General features: G+C 44.2%; 1 protein-coding gene across 2 annotated transcripts in view; it reads left to right on the top strand.

Moving 5' to 3' along the window:
* Positions 1 to 13,760, top strand: part of Sv2c (synaptic vesicle glycoprotein 2C) — a 183,415-nt gene that overhangs the window by 75,913 nt on the left and 93,742 nt on the right. For both annotated transcript variants that reach the window (XM_036206940.1, XM_036206941.1), the window contains exon 3: positions 12,316 to 12,496. In XM_036206940.1, coding sequence (XP_036062833.1) covers positions 12,316 to 12,496 — 181 coding nt within the window. The remainder of the gene's footprint in view (positions 1 to 12,315; positions 12,497 to 13,760) is intronic.

The following is a 13,760-nucleotide window of genomic DNA, read 5'->3' as shown; positions in this document are numbered from 1 at the left end:
GGAGTTAGGAGAGGGTTGTTGGTGAATATGACTAAAATACATTGTATAAAGAACTACTTTTTTCAGAGCATCACAGTGGTGATATGTTTTCCTTAATACATAAAAACTACTGTGAACTCTTCTGGTTACTGCCATATAAACTTCAAAACAATGGTAAAATGAACAAAAGGCTTTGTAGATAATTTCTCAGGAATGGGTCTTGGATGATGTATGTGATTTATTTCCAAACAATTTTGTTGATCTAGCACTGTGCTAACCTTTGAGTTCTCTCTGGGACCTACTTCCATGGCTAAGCATAGCCATGTTCCTGGGACCTGAAATGCTCAGACGTAAGGGGTGAGAACCCTGGTGTTTACATGCCTTTTGCTGCTGTAGAGTACTGAGAGATTTGGCACACATAGAGACAAAAACTTGTTGTCTTGTTGTGATCCTCTAAAGTACCAGTTCCTCTGAAAATGTAAGTCTTTGCTCACTGTGGAGACATAATGGAGATCTCTCTTGGAGAAGTCCTTTCATTGCCTCCATTATTCTTAGGCTTGAGGAGATTAATACTTTCTCATAAACTTGTTTATTGTGTTTTCTAGAAACAAGGCACATAAGGGCATTGTTCCTTCACAATAGCCCTCTCTTCCCATGTAAGTGCCGTGGCCTGTGTTTGCTGTAAGGAGGCTCCATTAGACTGGGGCTGTGGTTTCTGGTGCCCACATGCTTCTTCACACCTGGGGTGCTTCAGCCCTCTCCTCCCTGCTCATTCACCTTCATCATCTGCTCTCTTTGAGTGTTATTGTCATTAACAAGGGCTTGGGACTTCCTTTTCAGACCTCACCAGTGACAAACTCCTCAGTCTTCCTGAGTCCTTACTCTCTGAGCACCATCGTGAGGCCGTGCCTCTTCTCCACCCCCCTCCACCTGGACCCTCTTCTCTTCTTGTCTGCCTTTTTTAATTCACATCTTTCCCTCTTGCCCTCCAAATATGGCCATTTTTCCTCGGGGTTCAGTTCTCTTTCATTCATTCTTGCAGAGAAATCTCTTGTTTTACAGTTTACCAACTTCCCTATTGTGCTGTGTCTCTCCAACAAGTTTCATCCTCCCCCTCACTCCTGACTTGGCACTAGGATGTCCACGGCCTCTCAGAAACTCCACCTTAACGCTCAGTCACTATATGGCTGCTACAGGCAAGTATCTGCTGGACAAGAGTGCTCTGCACACTACAGCCTGGAGGTCAAACTCAGCCTACAGCTATATCTTTATAAAGCTTTATTGGAACACAATAGTGTCCATTTGTTTGTGTGTTATCAGTCAGTGTTTTCATAATGCAACAGCAGAGTTGAACAGTTTCCATAGAGTCTGTGTGATTCACAAGGGGTAAAATATTGACACCACCACCCCCGCCAACTCTTTATAGAACGTTTGAGATTCTCACACAAAGGCTTTGATTTCATCATTTCCCCACTCAGGAAACCATAAATGATTCCTAGTGTCTTTGTTAGTAATTGTGGTGGTTTGAATAGGAATGGCCCCCATAGACTCGTGTTTGAGTGCTTGGCCCATAGGGAGTGGCGCTATTAGGAGGTGTGGCCTTGTTGGAGAAAGTATGTCACTGTGAAGGTAGACTTTGAGATCTTACATGCTCAAGTTAGGCCCAGTGTGGTACACAGTTCACTTCCTGTTGCCTGCAGATCCAGATGGAGAACTCTCGGCTTCTTCTCCAGCATGTCTGCCTGCATGCTGCCATGTTTACTGCCATGATAATAATGAACTAGACTTCTGAAACCTAAGCTACCCTCAAATAAATATTTTTCTTTGTAAGATTTGCCATGGTCATAGTGTCTCTTCACAGCAATAAAACCCTAAGACAATAATTAACTTTGTTGTTTGCTATTTAAAGATTTTTCTCATAGCATAATATTGGGTTTATCCATGCTGTGGCAACATTTTTAAGTCTAAATAATATATTGTATGTGAATTTCTCATACACACACTCATGTGCACCTTGAATAACATGGAGTCCTTGTTTATTCTGTTCTGTGCACCTCCAGCTCTGCACACTGTCTTCCTCCCTTAATTTAGAACTTCCCTGGGAGGGAGCTTTTTAGTGGGAAACCTCTGATTCATGACTCCAAACCCAGCACCAACACCACCTTCCATATGGAGTGTCAGAAGTCCCTAAAACTAATTAAGCTGATTTTCCTTTTTCCCCCTTAAGCAGAATGTCCCCACTTTAATTACAATGTGCGTTTGATTTTGTAGTAATTACTTTTAGGATTTTTTTCAATCTCCCAAGAAAAGAAAGATTCAAAGACATGACACGTCTTCACATTAGAATTGCATGGAAAAGGTTTTTTTTTTAAAGATATCCTTTGTCTAGGCCTAGTGTAGGCACAGAATCCCTGGGTGAAGCCCTTCAGAGCCTTTGCTTGCTTCTGAGACAAGGTCTGCTCTGCAGTCCAGGCTTTCTCTGAAGTCAGGATCCTCCTGCTTCAGTCTCCAGAGACTGGAAGTACAAGTGTGTAACACCATGTCTGACCTCCTCAGCAGGTACTGTGCAACAGTTTCCTCAGAGACTGAAACCTGTCTTCCTACAGGGAAACTTCTTAAGCAGGAAGGTAAACAACTCAAAATACCTGCAGGAAGTCCCTGAAACCAACCAGATTCACTAGGACCCTCCCTGCCAGAGTAAACAATAAAAGCTAAAAGTACCTCTCAGAGGAGCAAAGCTAAGATGCAAAGAAGACTCTGAGACCACATCAGCTGCCTAGAAGAGGTTTAGACCAGAGTCACATAGAAAGGATACCCTCCAGCCTATAGAGCAGCCTGCAGGCTGTGTGTATGCTCCAGACTTCCCAATTTTCTTGAGCTGTCACCCAAGCTGGTGTAGGACTTGGTGACAAAGCTGTTTTGAGTCATTTCTGCTCCTGTAAGTAACTCCAATAAAACTCACTGGTTCACCAAGTTGGACTTTGGTGGTATGTGTACTTTTGGTCTGCATGGGATCCCTATCTAGGATGAGTAGACATGTGTGTTCCATCTCCCCTGGAAAAGTTTTGTCACACAACAGATGGTTCTAATGTACAGCTGTCTTGAACTTCGCAGTGAGCTACTGAGGAGGAAAAGCTGTGTCCTGTTCACATTTGGCAACCTCTCTTCCCTCTATGTCCCTTCATACTTAGCAGAAATTCAAACCCACTATGGCAATCCGCTATCACTGGTCCCCTTTGTTTGATCAAGGATTGGGAATAGTGAATTCAGTGACCACTTTCCTCCCTCAGCTCACAGCATGGAGTAGGGGAAGCTTGAAGAGCAAGGATCCTATTGGTGTGGAACCAATGTGTGGTGTCCATCATGTACCACAAACCAGTTTGCATTGATCTTCTTTCTTAATGCCTGTTGTTGTTATTCTTATTATAATTATTATTATGGCTTCAAATACCAATTGCCTGTTTCAAGGGTGGGACTGATGCTGTACCTGTCTTTTATTGCCTCTCCTATCCAACAGGCATGCTATATCCTAGCCATGTGACCAGAGACGTTAGGAAATAAATTGGGTTTCCTTATTAGGACTCCTGTCTGGTCTCCCTACTCACAGGACGTGGCAAAATGTCTCTGACCTTCATGTGCTGTTTAGTACCCAGGTGAACCTGAGTAAACTGTCACTGTTGCCCATACAGGCAGCCAGCTTCTGCCTCTGCCTGGATGACACACTGAAATGTCAGGCTTTCCAAATACCAGAAATATGCAGTGGATGGCATCTGATATTTACAGTTCTTTCCAGCTAAGGTGAGCTGACTTTTGTTGTAAATACTCGCCAGTGCAAATGTGAAAGGTTTTTTTTCCCCCTCCGCCTCATTTGTACTTGGCTTATTTTCCTTGGTTTTATTTGATTTTAGTCTGTAGAGGTATGTGAGCACATAATGGCCTCTCCCAGTGGCTTCTGAAATAGCAATTGAAAAAGTAGGGATAGAGGGGAAGCTCAGTGGTAGGGAACTTAGGTAGCATGTATGAGGCCCTGAGTTCAATCCCCGGCACTACAATAAGTACATGAAAATAAGTGAATAAAAGAAAAAAGAAAGAGAGAGAGAGAGAGAGAGAGAGAGAGAGGGAGAGAGAGAGGGAGAGGGAGAGGGAGAGGGAGAGGTTAGAGTTAGGCAAAGTTTATTAATTAATGATGAATTCTTTAAAGTTTCTGTCTGAAAAATAACACGTATATGCCAGAATGGGTGTGTGAACTTACATGTGTTTGTGTGAACCTGCACGTGCATCTCTGTATGTATGTGCATAGCTGGGATTTGAAAAGTTAGATTACTTCTCCAAGAGCTGTTTCAAGCGGCTCTTTTTCAGTCCTTGAGCTGAGGAAGGCTAGATATTGTCATTCCATGACCCTCTCCTCTTCCCGGCAGCTCTTACCATTCCCAACTTTGTCTTTCCCTGTTCTGTCTACCTCTCACCAATAGAAGTATTAGAAACTGTTGCTTACTGAGCAACTGTGTGTCACCCAGTTAAGAAACTGATTTATCCCATTTAGTCCCTCGGAAACCCTGTGAGATAGGAACTATTATTAGCCCCATTATACTGAGGAGAAAACTGGAGCACAACAAAATTAAGTGACTTACCCAGGCCCAGGAATGGGAGAGACAGATCTAGGCTACCTGTTTCAAGACCTGAGCACTTAACTCGTCGTTGCCTGGTGCAATATTCAGAGTGGTAAATGATGAGGAGGGACAATATTGCATTCAATTCAAAAATACAGTTTTTTAAGTTTTCCTTCTTCCTCCTTCTCAATGCCCATTGCCTTGGTAATGTTATCACGTCTATCTTTTATCTTTTTTTGAGACAAGACCTTGCTACTTAACCAGGTTAGCCTTGAACATGTGATCCTGTTGTCTCCACCTACACAGTGTTGAAATTATAGATTCCAGGAATGTGCCACCACGCTGGGTTCTTGTCAGCATTGTCGATGAGTCTAATAAAGTAAGTGCTGAACTTGATTGTCATGTTTGTGTTAATTCTACTTCAAGCACAGAATTCGAACAGAGAAGTGGGGAGAAATTGAAAGTTGTAAATAAGGAGGAAACCTGTACCCCTTTAAATTGGAGTAGAGACTGTGGCAGCTGGGGTGGGGCCACTGAGATTAGATTTTTATGGACTATGGTGGTGTTTGGCCAAGGGAAGGCCATATTAATTCAGACAACATGGAGGTCTGGGAACTCTGTCCACAGGGCAGCAGATATGGATGTTTCCATGGCAGCGGACGGATGTGGAAGATGTATAAGAAACCAGCAAGGGGAGAGCTCCTTCCCAAGACCAAAGCACAACACTAAGCCATCTTTGCAGGGTCAACCAACCATACACTCAGCCCAGCCCAAGCATTTGGCCCAGGAAGACTCTGAGAGACTAGCCTAAGGCCTTACAACCAGTGATTAAAAGACAAACTCAAACTAGGCTCCAAGACTTTTTCCAGTATGGGCTGAAAAATCCAAAGCAAAATCTTTGCTAAAGGGAACTGGGGAGGGGGAGGGCATCAGCTGTGGAGTTGACCTTAACCAGTTTCTGATGGCCTTCAATAAATAGACAAAGCTCTTAGTAAGTGATTGGTGGCTGTTCCAGGGACTTGTGTACGCCTGCTTTCTTTTAGCACAAAGCATGTCTTCATAAAGCATTGCCTTCTCTAACCAAATCATGGCTGATATTTGGTAATGGAAAAGTTGACACAAAGCATGATATGCACAGGTCCTTAAATGAAGCGTTTAGCATGTTGGCTTACATCCATTTGAACATCTTGAGTGCAGAGCGGTCTTTCCTCTAGAAGGGCTCTTCACACCGGAGTTCACCATTGTCTTTCTTGGGTCCTCCCAGCCATCAGTTGCTTTGATTTTTCAGGTCCACAATTCTTTAATGGACAGTGTGAACTTTAAGTCATGGCCCCCGATCTGAGCACGGACTCTTCCATTAGATCTTGGTTTCTTCCAGTGATGTGGCTCACATTTGTTCAGTAGCACTGATTCTTTTCTATCTTCTTTCCAAGGTCCTACGTTCATTTTTATAGTAATAGTTTCCTTTCCTTTCACACCCATTTCACTATTTATGTGATTGACGTGTAAGCAAATGTGTAATTAACCACAGACAGAAGCGGAACAAACAGGTCAGGTGCATGTGCAACCAGCCTTGGGTAATCACAAACTGTCACCAGTGGAAGCAGAAGAAAGAAGGGTGAGTCACAATTAAAGGCATTCAGTGATGGTCTCAGTGTGCCTGTTGGGGGTCGGGTGTTGGTGAGTTAGATAAGTACACCATGGCTAAGTAGTATGAAATGGAAGGTCACTTATTTATTAGTGGTTAAAGACAGTACACAGGCTCTATTCAAGACCATCACCATAGGGGTCACAGCAGTGGGGAAGCGGGACTTGGTAACTACTAAAAGGAAAAATAAGAATTTACAGCCAAAGAGAAAAGTTCCAAGGGCCCCAGGAAATGGGTGGAAAATTACTAAGAGAACACATCGCGGGGCAAGAGGAATTCTCACGATATTAGTCCAGCTGGATTCTTGCTGAAGGCGAACTAGGATACTTAGACATTTACTCAGGGATGGTAGAGGGTGAGGAACCTGATTAGGTATCGAGGGATGTCACTTGTGGGTATGTAGGGGCGGGGGGTCCACTTGTGTGTGTGGGTGGCTGTGTGTGTGTGCTGGGGTGTGTGGGGGAGTTCAGGAGCCTTGCTAAAATTAAACAATGCGGAGAGGCACACAGGTAGCCATAAGTCAGGACCTGGGATGAGAAGAGTCCCCCTGGATAGTTTTAGTCAAGAGAGAATCTGTCTGTGAGAGTCTTCTGTAGACATACCCTGGGTTTGTGGGAGAAAACTCTAGCTTTGGGGAAAATAAGTGTATCTGCTACTCATAAAAGGAGTAATATCTAGAAATACTGAGCACAATCGGGGCAATAATGGTATTTTCTTTATTTTATGAATACGGCAGACTACGTTATAGTAATCTTTCCAAACAGTCTCAGAAATGTTGTTTTTATCAAAATGATTCATTGCACTTTGACTTAGAAGTTTTAACATAAGAAACACTTCCCTTTCCATGTAACAGGTGGACAGGATCATTATTGCCTCATGGAGGTGTTCCCCCCCTCCCCAATAAACTTAGCATGTCACCGTAGAAAACTTCTTGAAAATAAATTTCTAAATTCATGGTGCAATGAATTCTAAAGTCATCCATTAGCCACAGATAACCAAAACGTTTAAAACCTCTAAAAAAAAACCAATTGGCAGTTACTATAAGGGGGGAAAAACTGCAGCCAGTTTCCTAAATTGGTCTGTTTTGTTTAAACGGGGTTTAAAATGATGTTAGAAGAAAACATGTGACCCCCCTTCAGGGAATGTCAGGAAGAATCAAAAGTAGCTTAGCAGAGACAGAAATGGAAATGTGATATTTATCAGGGGAAATAGAGTATGTTAAATCAAATTGAACCAGCCTCCACATTAGAAAATGCCTTGATGAGAAAGCCATACTCCAGGCCTTGGGGTACTTCTCTGAAAACTAAGACACTGGGCTGGCTAAAAAAAGGGGGGGAGGGGCTTTACCAGAGCTGTGGAAAGGGTATCATGAGCTTGTGTCCCAGGTTCAACCTCCAGAAGCGTCACTGGGTTAGATAAATTGATGAGAGAACTCAGGAGTCAGAGTCCAGGGTGTTTTTATGTTGCTCTCCCAGAACTGGACTGGAGGCTTGCCTGGTCCCAAGGAAGGAACCCTTCCTTTTGCGGGGGAAGAAGAGGTTTTGAGACATGGTTTCTTTGTGCAGCCCTGTCTGACCTGATTCTTGCTCTGTGGACCAGGCTGGGCTCAAACTCCAAAAGCGCTGGGAATAAAGGAGTGGGAAACCATGCCCACAGAGGAGCCCTTTCTAAGCCCCCTGCTTGCCCTTCTGTGATCCCCAGCTCCTCCAGGGAGCTCTGACTGCTCTTTGTCTTCAGAGTTAGCATATCCTGTAACCTATGTCCCCTGCACAAACACATATGAGACCCTAAGTAAGACATGTATTTCTGGGGATGTTTAGGTGGAAAGCATGCCAACTTAAGAGGACTTTCAGACTCACATGAGCATACATAGCAATCAAGGATCAGGCCCAAGTAAACAAGTCGACCCCAGAAAGTCCAAGAGCTTGGGTTCCTGTCAAGCCCTTGGCCCAAAGGTCATAGTTGGAAGAGCAAAGGTCTAAAAGGTGCAATTTCAAAATCTGCCTTCTCTTGACTTCTAGTCTTCCCACTTCTAAACTGAGGGACTTTGGCTGAAGGTCTGTGTAACCCTGACCAGCAAAGACTCATGAAGACTGGAGAGCAAAGAGGGCAGAGGGCACACCCAGACTGCACAGCTGCTCCAGGTTCTCAAGGACTCCCTGCACAACACTGGGAATACAAATGGCAAGTGGGACACAGTTCCCACTCCTGATCTGAGCGGTCACAGTTTTATTCACACTGAGCCTTTGTGAGCACTCAAATGTTTGGCTCTCATTAGCTTACACAATCGGCAAATGAAGATTATAATTTCTATGTTCTGCTCTCAAATCAGCTGTTTGGTAGGTTTAATCCTTTCCATAGCTTGCCCAATGGAATAGTCTAATTACCAATATCAAACAAACATAAAGCACGAAAGATACTACCTTCAGAGCTTAAGCATTTCTAGCCAGAGTGAAAGCAGAAGGAATATGCAGCTTGAGGTTGCACTCTTATGTGATAAACCTGCCACTTGTGGAGGACTTTAACAGGTCTTGAGTTTTTCCCCACCCGTGCTCCATTCTTAATGGAGTCTCTCCAGAGTTTGCATGAGAATTAACAGCCTCTCCACCGTGGACTCTACTGAAGGACACACCTCCTGCATTGGGCTCGGGCCAAATGACTCCTTAAAATATCCTGATAGAGTATAATGAGCACAGAGGGGACCCAGCATTGGCTGCCTGCTCCAGCATTGTTCTGGTCTGGCTGTTTATCCCCAGGCCGTGGAAGGTCTAGCCTGGATGTTGCCCTCTGGCTTACTTTTTGATAAGCCACTCAGTCCAGATTACAAACTATGTTCTCTCAAGAGGCTGAATATCCAAATGTCTTCCTGGCCAGGGGGCTGGAGGGAGTGGGGAGTCATGGGTGATTAGAGTCTAGGGGATAAGGAGGACCCAGATTAACTACTTGCCTCTGGCACTCACATTCACTTTCCTTAAATGGGACATGGTTGAGGTCAACCAGAAACTCAATAGCTAGTGAGCCTACTTTATACCATCTGGTTCTTGATTTGAGCGTATTTTCAAGGTGAGCTTGGCAGAAATAACAGCGGTGGTGTTCAATGTGGTAATAGGAGTACCCTGGGAATCAGAATAGTTCTTTCACAGCACTAGGCATTGTCCTACAGCACTGGATTTTAACCCTTAAAGTGCCCAGATCAAGGGGAAGCCTGAAGGGTCCCAATGGAGGGTCCAGAGCCACAACCTGGTGTTTTCAACACACCATGAGTCCTGAGAAGAGTTCCAGGGTTTAACCTGAGAAACATGAACTCATGACCCTGATGTGCCCTTTTTCTCTCTGTCAGATCACGCTACATAATCTACCAGTTCCATCATCTATGACACAGGTTAATGATATCCACTTTTCAAGACTGTAGTGAAGCTTAATTAACCAAAGTACGGCATGTTCTTCAAAACCCCCAAAAGATGCAGAGTCAGTGTGAGTAACAGCAGGGGCTGTTACTGTCATTGAAAGAGTAAATGGAGTCTAGGTGCAGTGGCACCTGCTTGTAAACCTAGGGCTTGGGAGGCTAAGGCATGAGTTCAAGACCTGCCTGGGCTTCATGGGGAGACCTTTTCAAAAGAAAGGAGAATGGAGGGTGGGAGGAAGGGAGCGAATGAAAACTCTGGTAAGTGGCTATGGATTGAATGCAGACAGCTCACCTCTGCTGTGCCCTCACTTCCCGTAGCAGAATGAAGGAGAGAGCCGCAGCGAGGTCAGGTCGTATTAGTACTGCTGTCATGGTGGCTTTCTCTTGGTAGAGAAAGAAACTGAAGAACCTAAGGGGGGTGAAGGGCCTTTGTTTCTGGACCCATAACTACAAGCAAGACTTCCAAGTGTTTGGGTCCCAGGAACTATAGGCCACTCACTCCTGAGCATTAGATATCCACTTTCTGATGTGTGGGCAGTCTTAAAGACAGAGACACCATCACAAAATAGCTTACTCTCCATGTCATGAGAGGTGTGGTTGGTAAGCATGTGCCTCTTATGCTGTCAATGAGGGCTTGGCTACATACGCATTTCCTCGGACGAGACTGCGTGCTTTGTGTGGATGCATTCTTTATACCATCTTCTGGGCACGCTTTGGATCTCATGATAGGAGTAATCCCTATTGAGAGGGAGGAAATGGGGCACAAAGAAAATGATGTCTGCCACACACAAAGGCTCAGTCCACTTCTGTACAGGACCCCAGTCTAATTGGAAGCTGGTTTTGGTAAAGAAAGAGTCTGGTTTACAGTTGTTCAGACACTTTCCATGGCTTGTGTGAGCCATCTTTATGTGATGTTTGGAAGGTCTTGTTAAGTGTTTTCCTCCTGAGCCTCATATTGACTCATTAATTATGTGGTCACTAATAATTAGGAGGGATGTAACTGTTTAAACAGGCTATTTCTTAAACTAATCTCCATCAATAAATTAGCCCTTTTTTTTCATTCTTATATCAATGTCAGACTATCTGGAATGTAAATTTAAAAATAGTGCTTGGACAAGTGACTCATGCCTATAAATCCTAGCACCCAGGAAGCTAAGACAGGAGGGTTATAGCAAACCTGGTCTATATAGTGAGTTCTAGGCCAGCCAGGAGTAGACAGCAGGAACTTGGGGAGAAAGAGGGAGAGAGGCAGAAATAGAGAAGAGGGGAAAGAGAGAGAGGGAGAGAGGGGGAAGAGAGAGGGGAAGGGGGAAAAGAAATGGCTGAAAAGCTGGAGTAGCAGCCTGTTTAGTGGCCCTTCTAGACATAAGAACCTTCGCTTGTATCTCTCCTCCTGGACATGTCACTGTTTCAGAAAGGCTTCTGGACTAACATCTACCACACCTACATTCCTCACCAAGGTTTGCACAATGTTTGTTGGAGGTTTGTTTTTCTTAGAGGAGAGTGAATTAGAAAATTCAAGTGAGGGACTGGAGAGATGGCCCAGCAGTTAAGGGCACTGGCTGCACTTCCAGAGGGCCTGGGTTCAATTCCCAGCACCCACATGGCATCTCACAACTGTATGTAACTCCTTTTCAGGGCATCTGACACTTCATACAGACATACATGCCAGCAAAACACCAATATACATAAAATAAAAATAAATAAATATTTTTTTAAAAAAAGGCTAGAGAGATGGGTCAGTGGTTAAGAGCACTGGCTGCTTTTCCAGTAGACCTTGGATTCAATTCCCAGCACCCACATGGCTGCTCACAATTGTCTGTAACTCCAGTTTCAGGAGATCCAACACCCTCACACAGATTTGCATGCAGGCAAAACACCAATGCACAGAAAACATAAAAATAGATAAACCGTAAGAAAACAATGCAGGTATCCACTCCAGTGACAGTGAGGGGAGCATCTAGCTCCTAGCTTTCCATTTGTTCTCCTTAGGGCCAAAGCCATCGTTCACATTTCTTGACATACCAAGACTATTTCTCCTTTCACTCAGCTGTTGGCTCTAAGAGTCTTCTCTGCTGAGAAAACATCTAGAAACCGTTTATATTTCATCCTTGTCACGGCTAAGTCCTCTTTCCTCAACTCCACAGCAAGGGTCAGAGTCTTCAAGTGAGACTAGAAGGGTTAAGGTCTGGCCTTAGCACAGGTCATTGGTGCAAGCAGAGTGTTAAAACAGTGTGGAGGTCCACTTTGACCTTGGAGCGGTCTTGGCTTGATTTCCCACCATGTCCTCATCAACATGGTGACACACGGGGCTTTCGAACCAAAAGTGGAAACCTGGAAACAGCCCCTAGAATTGTTCTGTGAGATTGCTCGTGCCTTCCCACCGCATACCCAAACCTCACAAGGCTGGGGCGCAATGTGACCAGTTCGTCTTCCACATGAGATGGCAAAGGGAATGACTTCCCATCGGTGCTTCTGAGGGGTCAGGGTGCTCAAAGACTTGGCAGAGCTAACTTCCAACCTGTCCGCCAATCGCTGTATCCCTGGCGGTGCACTTTTAGAGGTCTCCTCCCCGTGCAAAGTGCTGGAGTGTGATTTGTGCCTCGTCGGCTGTTCCGTGTGCTGTCTGTTCCCAACCTCTGACCTGCTCTTTTGTTTTCTGTGTGTTGCAGGCAGCATAGTGTACCTCGGGATGATGGTGGGAGCCTTCTTCTGGGGAGGACTGGCAGACAAGGTGGGCAGGAAGCAGTCTCTCCTGATTTGCATGTCTGTCAACGGATTCTTTGCCTTCCTTTCTTCGTTTGTGCAAGGCTACGGCTTCTTTCTCCTCTGTCGTTTGCTTTCTGGATTCGGGTAAGGTTTTTCTCCTTCCTGTTTTATGGTAACGTGTTTAATGGCAATTGTACAGTTTCACGCCAAAAGATCTCAGCACCAAGAAAGAAACTGGTAACACATTTCTTCTATTTTTTGTGTGTCAGCCTAAGGAGCCCCGAGGTTGATTCCTAGAATTGTGATTATAGACACTTCAATCCAAGAAGGTACTAAGCACCCATGCTCCTGCGGTGGGTGGTGGTGTGAATTACCTCTAGGGGACTGGTTTTGCTTAAGTTGGCATTCTGCTTGCACAGAAATACATATTCAGAAACACATTTCTTTTGAAGATTTAAGTAAGAAAGAGCTGTACCTACTACAATGGTTCACATTATTTAAGGACTGCTCTTAAATCTAGGATTAGGCTGTCTCAAGCACTGTGGCGTTATTGGTCTAGGTTGCCTCTGTGTGTTTAACTAGGGGGGAAACCTTCTTTGGGAAACATAATAAGTTTTGTCTGTAAGTTCCTGATTTGGGCAGAGTTAACTAGAATCATACTACTAGCCACATGCAGGGGTGTCGATGATGTAGCTGTTTTCTTGAAAGAGACCAAAGCATGTGCTTACTCTGGGTCCATCAGTGTAAAAAACACAGCAGCCTGATTATGAGATTATGAGAAACTTGTAGAAATATAAGGAAAAATCTGTAGAAATATAAATTTCTGCCTCCTGATTGACGACTTAGCGATAGTCTTTTTGAGATGTTGTTAGGAACTGTACTTCCTTTTTTTACGAAATAGGGGAGACAGGATAGTTTATGAGTTTGAGAACTCATAACAGCAGCAGCTGTTGATCACAGCCTACAGAGCATGACACAATTCTGTGTTACAAAGACAGAGAACCCCAGCACATCTTTCTCTTACATACAAGCTCTTAACTAAAACCAGTATTTTTCAGAATATTGTCAGTACATGCTGAGCAGACTCCAAAGGGCTACAGTCTGCAGATATAGGACAACTGCTCAACATGTTAACTGCCTGAGGGAAGACAGCCGTAGGCACTGTAAAGGACAATAGAGCAAGGTGTGATTACAATGGCCTGAACCTGTAGACCAATGTTTAGGTCACGTGGTTCCCAGAAGTGAAATGGAGAACTGTTAAATTCTTATTTTATCTGTATAAGCAGAGATGTTCCATATTGAATGAACAAAGCTCTAACTCAAGTCATTGAAAACAGTCATGGCTCCTCAGTCAACTTCCAAGTGGGCACTACTTTACAGACCCAGAACTCCTTGCATAAGGGAGAAG

This window comes from Onychomys torridus, chromosome 15, assembly GCF_903995425.1.
Source record: "Onychomys torridus chromosome 15, mOncTor1.1, whole genome shotgun sequence".
NCBI lineage: Eukaryota > Metazoa > Chordata > Mammalia > Rodentia > Cricetidae > Onychomys > Onychomys torridus.
The sequence above is the reverse complement of the archived record's forward strand: the minus strand, read 5'-3'. Positions and strand labels throughout refer to the sequence as shown.